At 44.0% G+C, this 13,767-nt stretch overlaps 1 protein-coding gene across 1 annotated transcript in view; it reads right to left on the bottom strand.

The window, feature by feature from the left end:
• The window catches only part of LOC139274651 (high-affinity choline transporter 1-like), a 40,397-nt gene that overhangs the window by 12,416 nt on the left and 14,214 nt on the right, over positions 1-13,767 (bottom strand). Inside the window, exons 4-7 of the mRNA XM_070891330.1 lie at positions 11,834-11,982; positions 9,597-9,740; positions 8,232-8,385; positions 784-1,001 (exon numbers count right to left, since the gene is read on the bottom strand). Of these exons, the coding sequence (XP_070747431.1) occupies positions 784-1,001; positions 8,232-8,385; positions 9,597-9,740; positions 11,834-11,982 (665 nt within the window). The remainder of the gene's footprint in view (positions 1-783; positions 1,002-8,231; positions 8,386-9,596; positions 9,741-11,833; positions 11,983-13,767) is intronic.

The raw sequence follows: 13,767 nt of genomic DNA, 5'->3' as shown, positions 1-13,767 counted from the left end.
AAGACCACCCCAACCTCTGTCGTCGAGCTACAGTACGCGGACAATGCTTGCGTCTGCGCACGTACAGAGGCTCAACTCCAGGACATAGTCGACGTATTTACTGAGGCATACGAAAGCATAGGCCTTACGATAAACATCCATAAGACAAAGGTCCTCCACCAGTCTGTCCTCGCTGCACAGCACTGCCCCCAGTCATCAAGATCCACGGCGTGGCTCTGGACAACATGGACTGGTAAGAGCAGCATAACAATACAAAATACAAATGGGGTTAGATTTTTGTCCGTACCACCTGAACGTGAGTTATCATCTGGCAGTGCACAGAATGGATAATCAGGTGGGGCCAATTCCCACACTAAACAGATCTTGTGAAATTTTCCCTCCTTTTAAATTAATAGATGGAAAATCAGGTGAGCTCGCCACGATCTTCCAAGGCCGAATTTCCTCCCTGCACTCCACCCAGGCAATAATTCACGCCCAGCAGGCACAGATGAAAATCTACCCCATTATGTCTAGTATAAAGGATTCATGCAACTTTCAAAGTGGTCTGTACCAAGGAAGGTTTAGTAGATTGATTATTTTCTAGTGACTCCAGTTCAAAAGTACTTAATTGGCTGCAAAGCACTTTGGGATGTCCGGTGTTCGTGAAAGGCGCTATATAAATGCAAGTCTTTCTTTCTTTGTATCTTTAGGTATTTTATAACTTTTGCTATCCCTTTAATATTCACCTTGGATATCACTCATGACTGTGGCATTCGCGTCTAAAAACACAGCTCTTAAAGTTACCTTTGGTCTGAGAATCTTTCGGTAGATATTATGGGTGAACATGGAACTTGATGAAAGAAGAGAGGAGTCAGTTGAGGACATGACAGCAGCTGCAATGGCGCCAATTCCAAGTATAGAAATATAAGGAGGACACAAATATCGAAGAACTATTGGCAGGATCATGGCAGCTTCATTTTTTTCATAAGGTGATGGGGAACCATAAGAAGTCTGATTCCAGTCTGAAAATACAATGCATCAGATTTTAACACTCAAAATTGTAAGATTGCTGCACTTAGCAATTACAGTTTGTGCAGTCAGGTTGAGGGTTGCAGCCCCACTTTTATATCTGGGCATAAACTATGCAGCTTTATACATCACATGTTGCATATAAAATATAGAATTATAGAAGTTACAGCACAGAGGGCCTGTTGGTCTACCATAACTGTGCTGGTACTAGCTCCTTAACTGAAACTACCTTCTCTATTGCTGCTTCCCTTCCCTTTACCTGTCTCCTTTTATACTCTTGTGTAAGTGAACCTAATTTTGCCAAGCTTATTTAATCTTTTTAATATGACAGCAGAATAGTGATGAGGAGAGACAGGAAGCAGGACATGTTGGAGGGAGGATACAATGACTGGGAGGTGGAAGAATGTGTCAGTTAGATCTTGGGAGAGTGGCAGAGGGAATTGAGATTACTCCTATAAACTGGCATCCGTCTGAATTGGGATAAGTGTGTGGCCCACTCTAAGACACAGCTGGCTTGCAAGAGCACTTATTAGGAATGGATAGTATAGTATTAGGCAGTCCCTCGTATCGAGGATGACTTGCTTCCACACCAAAAAGGGATGAGTTCACAGGTGTTTCAATGAAGGACCTGACAATCTAGGACCCAAAATCCATGCTGAAGTGTGGAAGATGCCTGTGCATGGAATCTTTTAACATGGGGTGGCCGTTGCACACCAACCACCACATGGGCTTGACAGAGCTAGGTTTTGATCCAGTGGCAAGGATTAACCAAGACGACTGAAGACCAAGACTTTGCTGCATGGACCTAGTGCACACACATGCTCCTACTATCCGTAGATCGCAGTGTGGGCTGGCCCGTGCTGCCCCTGGGCCCTTGCCTCTTCTGGACCTCGAACCCTCGCCTCTCCTGGGCCCCGATCATGACGCTCCTGGGCCCCAATCTCTCACTGCTCCTCCGCCCCGATCAAAAATGGAGCAGTCAGAAACAGGACATCAATTAATCTCCTCTTATCTTGGAGATATCAAATATCAACGCTGTTATTTGAAATATCAAAATATTAAACTCCAGCCTAGTGAAGGGTTGAAGGGTTATTAACATCAGCAGAAACAAACACTAACTAACAGAATGAACACAGTTCAGTAGGATGTGAATAACAGCAGCAACAACAGCAGAATCTAAACCCTGCAGTCACTTGTGAACTCGCTGGTGTCTCAGCAAGTTGGATGAGGTAGTGAATCCCTTCCCACACTCCGAGCAGGTGAACGGCCTCTCCCCAGTGTGAACTCGCTGGTGTGTCAGCAGGTCGGATGACTGAGTGAATCCCTTCCCACACTCCGAGCAGGTGAACGGCCTCTCCCCAGTGTGAACTCGCTGGTGTGTCAGCAGGTCGGATGGACGAGTGAATCCCACCTGCTGACACACCAGCGAGGAATGGATAATCCAGCTAATGTATACGGGAAAATGGATATTTGAGTATGTTGGAGATCATTTCCAATGTTGCGAAGCAGGAAAAGCAGCAGCAAAAGTTGGGAAATCTTCCCTAACATATTCAGCAACAGGAAGGATCCCTGCTATTGTGAGGAGATATATATTCCGGCATCACCACAAGCCACTTTTACACAGATTTAACACTGTTTCTTTGAAATGTGCTGGAAGGAAGGTCAGATTTTTATTTTAATATCAGACTATTGAGCTCAATTTTCCCCAAAGCTGTTTTTTGGCGTAGTTGAAGAGTTACACCCGTTTTTTGGAGGCCCAAGTATGCCAAAAAAAACTTCCAAGCTTTCCTTTTGAATTCTTCATTTTGGCGTCGCCTAGCCTGTCGTTTAGTTTTGGGGGTGGAGCCTTGATTTGCGCCAAAAGGATCGGGTTGCCACGGTAACAAGGGACACAATGTGGGCTGAAGCTGGAAAGTGAAACATACAGCCCGCTCACAGCAACCTGCATAAGCACATTACAGCAACTTACCAAGCACATTAAACATTGCAGCAACTTACCGCCATTAAATTATTAAAGTCACCCCCCCCCCCACCGGTGCCGGTCCTGGTCCCCGCACCTATCCCTGGTCGAATGGCCTCCCCTCCCGGTTCCCGCACCTATCCCTGGTCGAATGGCCTCCCCTCCCGGTTCCCGCACCTATCCCTGGTCAAATGGCCTCTCCTCCCGGTTCCCGCACCTATCCCTGGTCGAATGGCCTCCCCTCCCGGTTCCCGCACCTATCCCTGGTCGAATGGCCTCCCCTCCCGGTTCCCGCACCTATCTCAGGCCAAATGGTCTCCTCCCTCCCGGCCCCCACACCTAACTATACCCGAAAGGCTTCTCCCTTCCCCCTTCCTCCCACTCTCTCTCACCTCTCTGCTGCTGCTGTCCGGGTATCTGCTGTGCTGATTTACTTAGCTGCGCCGATTTTCTTAACTCGCCAGACAGTTTTTCCACAGAGGCCACATACGCCGGCCTAAGAAGAATTGGAGTAAATCGGAGTTGTCCAAACTTGCCTAACTGGCCAGAATTGGCACAGGTGGCGGGTTACGCCCCCAATGGCTCAAAAAAAAAATGAAACGAAAAAAATCGTAACTGACTGAGTTATGCTGGTGCACATTGATTGGGGAAACTTGTATTTTTTAACTTGGGCCAAAAAAAGTGGCGTGCGCCAAAAAAACTGTGCAAATCACTGGGGAAAATTGAGCCCAATAATTGTTTTGTACTGTTATACTGAGGCAAGCTCTTTTTAAAATATAAAGCACAATTTACTGGCCAATGCTGTTATACACTGCAGTACATAGGGACAGACATCGTTATGATGAGCCTTGCCCTGACACGGTAATATATTTTATTAACTCTGCACTAACTCTTTCAGTCAGTATAGTTCCTTAAAACAGTTAACCCTGAAAAAAACAGTTCTGAAAAGTATATCGAGCCACATAAGGAGATATTAGGGCAGGTAACCAAAAGCTTCTTAAAGGAGGAAAGAGATACATCGGCGGAGAAGTTTTGGGAGGGAATTCCAGAGCTTAGAGCCTAGATAGCTGAAGGTATTGGCGGCAATGGTGGAGCGATTAAAATTGGGATGCGCTAGAAGCCGGAATTGGCGGAGCGCAGAGATTTCGGAGTGTTGTAGGGTTGGAGAAGGTTACAGAGATAGGGAGGGGCGAGGCCATGGAGGGATTTGACAAGGATGAGAATTTTTAAATCGAGGCATTGCTGGACTGGGCACCAATGTAGGTCAGCGAGCACAGGGGTGATGGGTGAACGGGACTTGGTGCAAGTTAGGACACGGGCAGCATAGTTTTGGATGAACGCAAGTTTACGGAGGGTGCACGGTGGGAGACCAGCCAGAACAGCATTGGGTTAGTCAAGTCTAGAGGTAACAAAGGCATGGATGAGGGTTTTGTGGCATCCCACCATGTTTAGCTTAATTAGCCCTGCATAGGCCAGAGATTAGCCTGGAACCTCCTTATTCAGCATGACTCAGTGCCGCATCATACTCTGCATTTGATAACTGAGGAGAGCTCTTCATGGCCCAGAAATGAGTTTTGCTCCCAGAAGCAATCCCTGTGCCTGAATGGATAGGCCTGAGGCACACCTAATATTGGGCCTCGGGCTTCATTATCATTGAGCAGACAAGCTGCGGACACCTAATCGATGTCCCCAGGCAGTTCGGCAGAAAATATGCCTCAAAGATTGAGCTGCTGTGATGTCGACAGTAGCTCTCAGGTATTCATTAAAGAGAACCGGTAGAGAGGGGGCAATCGAGAATGGCGCAATCTGGGGATGTGGCGATCGGGAGATGGAGACGACCAGTAAGGGGGAAGACAATCAGGAGAATGGGTGAGCAGACTGGGTGGGTGGGTCGCGTTGGCCGTGAAGCTGGCTGCAGGAGGAACAGTGCTGCTGTTCTTGGCTCCACATTCAGATATATTTTAAACACTTACCTTTTTGGTTGTGGTTGGAGCTATCCCTTTAACGACCACCTGTTAGGCCGCATGTGGACCTGGCAACCCAACATTGCAAACAGGGCCTCACACGGACATTAGGCCCCTTGTTTGAATATATAAAGCGCCTAATGCCTGTTTCAGGTTTGGGCTGTGGATGTCTATTCTTTTGCCTATGTTAATATGGCGGGAGGCGCACCTCTGACTTGTAATGAGCGCGCGCTTCCTACCCGCCATATTGGAGGCTTAGATACGCGATTAGCGCAAGAAAAATGGGCTGGCGCCTTCCAATTACTAGTCCCTTGTGTCTTTGAATTAAAGACTGGAGGAACTCCCCAAAGAAAATGTTCATAAACTACTGCTTCGTTCCAGTACGTAAGCTGAGCAGGTAAAGTTGGATTCTTGTAGGTTGCTAAATCAGCTAACAGGTTGCAACATGATTTTCTGCAATATTCTTTATCTGCTGCTACAATGACTTTAACAAACACAATGAACTGTAGAGATTTCGCCCATCCCCTCCCTCCTCGCACACACGCAGACACAGGCACATGCAGACAGACACACACACACACACACACACACAGAGGCAGGCACATCTGCATACAGACACAAACACATGCAGACAGACAGACACACACACAAGCGCAGGCAGACACATATGCATACAGACACACACACACATGCAGACAGATAGACACACACACATACACAGACACATGCACACACACAGGCACATATGCATACAGACACGCACACATATGCAGACAGACACACACACAGACAGACACATATGCATACAGACACACACAGACAGACACATACACATGCGCAGGTAGACACATATGCATACAGAAACACACACGCAAACAGACAGACAGACACAGACAGAAACATGCATACAGACACGCACACACAGACAGGCACACACAGACAGACGCACACACACACACACACACACACACACAGACGCATCATCATCATCATCAGGCAGTCCCTCGAAATCGAGGAAGACTTGCTTCCACTTCAAAAGTGAGTTCTCAGGTGACAGAACAGTCCAATATGAGAATTACAGTCTCTGTGGCTGGTGGGACAGACAGTCGTTGGAGGAGAGGGTGGGTAGGGAGTCTGGTTTGCCGCACATTCCTTCCGCTGCCTGCGCTTGTTTTCTGCATGCTCTCAGTGACGAGACTCGAGGTACTCAGCGCCCTCCCGGATGCTCTTCCTCCACTTACGGCGGTCTTCGGCCAGGGACTCCCAAGTGTCGGTGAGGATGTTGCATTTTATCAGGAGGCTTTGAGGCTGTCCTTGAAATGTTTCCTCTGCCCACCTAGGGCTCGCTTGCCATGTAGGAGTTCCGAGTAGTGTGCTTGTTTTGGGAGTTTTGCGTCCGGCATGCGGACAATGTGACCCGCCCAACGGAGCTGGTCGAGTGTGGTCAGTGATTCGATGCTGGGAATGTTGGCCTGATCGAGCACACTGACTTAAGGAAGTGGCCCTAGAAATAGTGGATGCATTGGTGATCATTTTCCAACAGTCTGGATCAGTTCCTATGGACTAGAGGGTAGCTAATGTAACACCACTTTTTAAAAAAGGAGGGAGATAGAAAACAGGGAATTATAGACTGGTAAGCCTGACATCAGTAGTGGGGAAAATGTTGGAATCAATTATTAAAGATGAAATAGCAGTGCATTTGGAAAGCAGTGATAAGATCGGTCCAAGTCAGCATGGATTTATGAAAGGGAAATTCTGCTTGATAAATCTTCTAGAATTTTTTTGAGGATGTAACTAATAGCGTGGACAAGGGAGAACCAGTGAATGTGGTGTATGTGGACTTTCAAAAGGCTTTTGACAAGGTCCCACACAAGAGATTGGTGTGCAAAATTAAAGCACATGGTATTGGGGGTAATGTATTGATGTGGATAGAGAACTGGTTGGCAGACAGGAAGCAGAGAGTAGGGATTCTCAGAATGGCAGGCAGTGACTAGTGGGGTGCCGCAGGGCTCAGTGCTGGGACCCCAGCTATTTACAATATACATCAATGATTTAGATGAAGGAATTGAGTGTAATATCTCCAAGTTTGCAGATGACACTAAACTGGGTGGCGGTGTGAGCTGTGAGGAGCATGCTAAGAGGCTGCAGGGTGACGTGGACAGGTTAGGTGAGTGGGCAAATGCATGGCAGATGCAGTATAATGTGGATAAATGTGAGATTATCCACTTTGGTGGCAAAAACAGAAAGGCAGAATATTATCTAAATGGCAGCAGATTAGGAAAAGGGGAGGTGCAACGAGACCTGGGTGTCATGGTTCATCAGTCATTGAAAGTTGGCATGCAGGTACAGCAGGCAGTGAAGAAGGCGAATGGCATGCTGGCCTTCATAGCTCGGGGATTTGAGTATAGGAGCAGGGAGGTCTTAATGCAGTTGTACAAGGGCTTGGTGAGGCCTCACCTTGAATATTGTGTGCAGTTTTGGTCTCCTAATCTGAGGAAGGACGTTCCAGATTGATTCCCAGGATGGCGGGACTGACATATGAGGAGAGACTGGATCGACTGGGTCTGTATTCACTGGAATTTAGAAGAATGAGAGGAGATCTCATAGAAACATATAAAATTCTGATGGGACTGGACAGGTTAGATGCAGGAAGAATGTTCCCAATGTTGGGGAAGTCCAGAACCAGGGGTCACAGTCTAAGGATAAGGGGTAAGCCATTTAGGACCAAGATGAGGAGAAACTTCTTCACTCAGAGAGTTGTTAACCTCTGAAATTCTCTACCGCAGAGAGTTGTTGATGCCAGTTTGTTAGATATATTCAAGAGGGAGTTAGATATGGCCCTGACGGCTAAAGGGATCAAGGGGCATGGAGACAAAGCAGGAAAGGGGTACTGAGGTGAATGATCAGCCATGATCTTATTGAATGGTGGTGCAGGCTCGAAGAGTCGAATGGCATACTCCTGCACCTATTTTCTATGTTTCTATGGTGCATCTGTCCTTCCAGGGGATTTGCAGGATCTTGCGGAGACATCATTGGTGGTATTTCTCCAGTGATTTGAGATGTCTACTGTATATGGTTCATGTCTCTGAGCCATACAGGAGGTTGGGATCACTAGAGCCTGTAGACCATAAGCTTGGCGCCAGATTACAGACACACACATACACAGACAGACATACACACACAGACATACACACACAGACACGCACTCACCTACAGACGTACACACACACTAATTGCCTAGGGTAGATGGGTGCATTGTCAGTCTACCACAGTTTGTACATGTTTATGAATTACTGTACCTGTAGAAGCTGCAACGGAGCCAATCAAGATTGAAGGGATGCCCATTATACAACCACCAAATGCTCCTGCTATTGATAATATTTGAGCATTTTTAATGGAGGAAGACGCCAGCACTCTTTGAAAATAAGCCTGCCATGGTATTCCTCCCAACACCTGTAGATGAAAATTATATTCCAGTCTGTCTGTGAAACCATAACATTAATAATGATTTGTATGACATATTGTAGTATCAAGACTAAAAGCTTCTGCATTGCCAGATATTTCATATCCTAATGTACTACAGAAACAGAGGAACATTAATAGAAAACCTCAGGTCCGAAATATTATCCTATAAATTGCACATACAGTGCAAATGCAGTATTAATGAGTTCCTTTGGTAGTGGGCCAATGGCCCTATTTCTAAAATATGGACTGCTTGAGGACTTTCTATAGAGAGGTTGGGGATATTAAAAAGTACGATACTATTAAAATATCCTTAAACTTTCCATCCTCTGCATAATGTTCATTTTCATATAGGGATATCAAAAGTGGCTCTTGGGACCCTCCTTACAGTAAGAGGGAGATTATACGGTAATAATTGTATTGCTTATTTTCTTAAATGTCAATTTATTTCAATTCATGTAGAGTTAATTCATTGTGAATTAAAATTCAGAATAACATTAGCAATATTAGCTTCAGACATCTGATGATAATTACAACAATAGGTAGGGAAGGCTCACTAAAATAAGGATGAATATGAACTAATAATTGGGCCTACATTAACTCGAGTAGTAAAAATAAACGTGTTCTGCTGACCCTTGGCCTGCTTGGCTGTTTGTTTCTAAACTGAGACCAAGTCTGAGTAAAAGTAACTAGCTTTCCTTTCATTTTCATTTTCCCCTACAGAATACTGAACTTATTTCTCTACTATTCAAACTTACCACGGTCCTTCAACACGTTAATAACCACTTAACAATATATTGAACTAATTTTTTTAAACATTTCATAATTTGCCTTTCAGCAATTTATCAACAGTAGGAATGCACATAGAAAGGCATTTGGAATTCCATTTAGAATTAAGATTAACATTTCCTATCAGTTTATATACATCAATATTTTTCATAACACTTTATTCCCAGAGAAAAATATAGTTTAAGTGCGAAAGGTGCAGTACTCTTTTATTCTGCATCAAAACTACAAGCAGAAGAATATATAAGATTAAATGATGATGATGAAAAACCACTCTCCTTTCTTGAAGTATGCTAAAGCTAAACTTAACTATGTACCTGACTGGACATTGATTTTATCACTAATTAATAACTCATTCATTTATACCAGGTAAAACAATGCATTTCACCATGAAGAAGGGAACTTCTATCTCTTACCATTAGCAAAAGATCATCTATCCATTTTCCAATAAACCGCTCATCAATTTTTCCAAGCCAGGGTTTTTGATGGACCTCCTTAACTGCTGTGATCTTGATGCTTGTAACAGCATGATTTAGAATTGTGAATGGCACACACAGCCACTAAAAGAAAGACCAAACATTGCAATTATTCCCTCATAGTTCGTACCATGAATACATTTAACAACTGCCTCTTCAATACATACTGAGGCTGGGAGGTTTGTTATGTTATTAGGCAGATCAAAGGCCCTGAAATTCCGATGTCCCAGGTCCATACGAAGTGCATGCGCTGAAAACCGGCTTTTCCGATCTGTCAAGTTTCTGGCTTGACAGATCCTCCGTAACACGGGAGCGAGGACACTTGCAGGGCAAGATTTCTGATATTTATGAATATCTTGCCCTGCAAATGTCCTTTAAAATCTTGCGCCTGAAAAAGCAGGGGTATAACCTACTTTTACAGGTGCAAGTGTTTAAAAATACACAGAAACATTTTAAAATAAAGTTATAAAAACATATTTTATTGTTTAAAAACCTTCCCCACTACAGTAAGTTTATTTTAAGGCTTAATTTAAAAAACTTTTTTAAAAAGTCGGGAAAATATTTTTTTATATAACAACTTTAATTTAAATGAATGTTAAATATGTAGTTTATTTTCTATTCTTTATTTGTTTTGGGTGTTTGTGGGGGGTTTCTCATTCATAGTAATAGGAGTTCCGGACTTACAGAACTCCTATTACTATGAATGAGAATCTATACTTCACCTGATTGGCTGCTGTCTCCAGATCCCGGCCTGCGCACGTCCTCACGTGCACGCGCTGCGACGCGCAGTCATCAGAGGCCTCAGGCTCAGATGTTCCAACGGGCACAGCAGCAGCAGGTAAGTGCGCATCTTTTTTCTCTTATTCTGTCGATTGCCCGCGGGAAGAGCTCAACCGGAATTTAAGGGCTATTATTTATGTAACTTAATTAATTCATAAGTTATTCTGTCACTCTGATAACAGATTTCAACCCAAAATGTTAGCCTGTTTTTCTGCTTTTCAGATGCTGATGCACCTGTTGCGTATTTATGGTATAATTTTAATTTCAGATTTTCAACATTCATTGTTTTTCTTTTTATTTCTATAACTTAGTGTCAATAAATAGTGTCAACTGTGGCTCAGTGGGTAGCGCAATTGCCTCTGAGTCAGAAGGTTGTGGGTTCAAGTCCAACTCCAGAGACTTGAGCACAAAAATCTAGGCTTACACTCCAGTGCAGTGCTGAGGGAGTGCTGCATTGTCGGAGGTGTCGTCTTTCAGATGAGATGTGAAACCAAGCGTCTGCCCTCACAAGTAGACATAAAATATCCCATGGCACTATTTTGAAGAAGAGCAGGGGAGTTATCACTGGTGTCCCGGGCAATATTATTTGGCCATTATCACATTGCTGTTTATGGGAGCTTACTGTGCGCAAATTGGCTACCACATTTCCTATATTACAACAGTGACTACACTCCAATAAGTACTTCTGTAAAGTGCTTTGGGATGTCTGGTGGTCGTGAAAGGTGCTATATAAATGCAAGTCTTTCTTTCTTATTTCTTTCTTATTAGTGTTAATTTACAATAGTATAATTACTAACAAAAAAGCTTTCATTTCTCAATCCTCATATAGATGTCTGCCGACTGGCCCTTTATGAAATGGATAACATGAGAATATTGGCCAGTTTGGAGGCATTGGTTGAGGGGAAAATTTTATTCAAGGCATCGGCAGAACTCTCTGTTCTTCAAATAATGCAATGGGAACTTTTACATTCACCTTGGCAGGCATCTCATTTGAAACATGGCATCTCTGATAATGCAGCACTCCCTCAGCACTGCACTGAAGTGTTAGCCTAGACTATGTTAGGGCTTGAAGTCACAAACATCATCCTTCAAGGTGAGAGTCCTTCAACTGAGCCAAGCTGACACTTATAATGGTCATTTGAGCATGTGACCAAATTGATCTCTGTAATCAGATTCCAACAAACCCTTTTACTTGGGGATTTTAAGGGATAGGATTGAAATTTAGAAATGTTATTCACACAGCAATCACAATTTACAACAAACATAATCAGAGGTTGAACTGACCTCAAAGCATGGGCTAAAAGTTAAGTATTATTGTGTTGAAGCAATGGTTCAAAATATTCCAGTCAATCTTTAAACAAATACTTTCACTATATATTAGAGATTCTACAACTCACCAAACCAAAGAAAATGAATCCTAATTGAACGACATCAGTATATGCCACTGAATACAATCCCCCAAGTAATGTATAAATCATTGCCACACAGGCTGAGATCACCACTGAGAAATTCTTATTTAGATCCAACATGACACCAGAAGTTGTACCTGAGTTAAAAAGGTGAAATTGATATTTAGTCTTTAACCATTAACAAAACAATATTTAGTAGAAAAGAGCAGGTTTACATTAGACTAAAAACAACAGCTCCAAAAATCCACAGGCCTTCTGATGTCAGCAAAGATGTTATTAAGGGGACCTCCCCCTGATTGTAGATACTTCAGCGGGAATGTTGTGGAAGCTCCATGAATTAAGCTGGGACCTGGATACACTGAGTCCTGACTTGTGTTGAGAGTGTCTGTGGGGACTTGTTGACAGTGGAACCACTGTGCATCCTAAACATGATCCCCATTGTAAGAGGGGTTGTGGCCAGGGAGAAAGGCACTACCAGGCTGAGAGTCTATTTGGCCCAGCCCAGGATCTGCCGGGCCACTGGTGTGTCAGCTGAAAAGAGGCACACAGGTTTCAAGGTTGGTGGAAATGGGGCCCACTGATGGATCCAGGCCTGGGTTTTGGCCTGGACCTCCAAAGGACTTCACCAACCTTCGGCCTCATTCCTGCCACCCACCCCCACTCTGGTGCATACCCGAGGAACCTAACAACAAAATGTTAAATGGGGTACCTCCCAACTGACCCTGAATACCCATCGCATCAGTGGTGTGGCAGTGAGCAGATCCCGTCACTTCTCCCAGGATCAAAGAGCCACAGCTGTTCGAGCCCAATATCCTTTCTTTGCCTGTCGGTACCACATCTGCCATAAGTTCAACATCTATCAAATGCATTTGTGACAAAAATTATGTATTTTTGTACAGGCTTTTATTTGGTAACTATCCCATTAAAAAATGTTGTCTGTAGGTAGTTTAACAACCAGCTAAAGCCAGAGTCCTGATACAGTGCTGTGAGGTTTGTTGTGGTCTTCCTGGTAGCAGGCTCGAGAAGGAGGCTAGCACACAATTTTCAATGGTAAACTGACCTTGGGGGTGATTTTGACTTTGAGTGATAGCATAAAATGGGTGATATTGATTCAGATTTTACATCTCTCCCTGAAAATCCAGAGAGATGTGTAATGGGCGGCTGGATCGATATCACTCAAAGTAAAAATGACCCCCCTTGAGTTAGGTTGAGTTTATATTTGATTATCTTTTTGATTTTGAGTGGCTAGTTTTCAAAGGGTTCCAGTAATTTTCTTGGAGGATATAATAAAGAGCTGCTCTGGTTAGAAAAGTGGGGGTGAGCAATTGGAAAATCCAATGAAAGAGTTGACAATCCAATCAGAGAAGCAAAGGTAGTTACTTCAAAATCTCAGAAGAGACAGCTTGAGAGGCTGAAAGACAAGAGAAACACTGTACAGTAGTAACTGCAAACCTTGGGTGGGGAGAGTGGGTAGAATTCTAATGGCACTGTGGTGATGAGATCTCAGAATTTGAGGCATAATCTGGATCTGCTAAGTTTAACATTAAGCAGGCAATCTGTTCCAGGAGAGGAGTTTTTCTGCCAGCAGCAGTTTGGGATTGTGTCTGGGTGTGTTCTTGTGTTACGCTGAGAATCCTGCCAGATGTGCTAATGGAAGGCCCAGTGGGACCTACATCTGCTAAGATCACGGATAATTTCAGTGAACACCCATGAGGTGATAACTCCAGAGGTAATCAATCCCAAAGGTTCCATACTGGATCTTCCATCGGTAATAAATGAATTCATAGATATTGGTCGACCTCAGTCTTGTCAATCCAGCCTCTGGCACGCCCTCTTAGAGTGACAGGGATCATGCTGCCCTGGTTTGACTGGCCCTTTTGCACTATTACAGGTGTGGGCGCCTGCCCACGCTATTTAAATTA

Source organism: Pristiophorus japonicus, chromosome 10, assembly GCF_044704955.1.
Source record: "Pristiophorus japonicus isolate sPriJap1 chromosome 10, sPriJap1.hap1, whole genome shotgun sequence".
NCBI lineage: Eukaryota > Metazoa > Chordata > Chondrichthyes > Pristiophoridae > Pristiophorus > Pristiophorus japonicus.
This window is presented reverse-complemented; position numbering and strand designations above follow the sequence as displayed.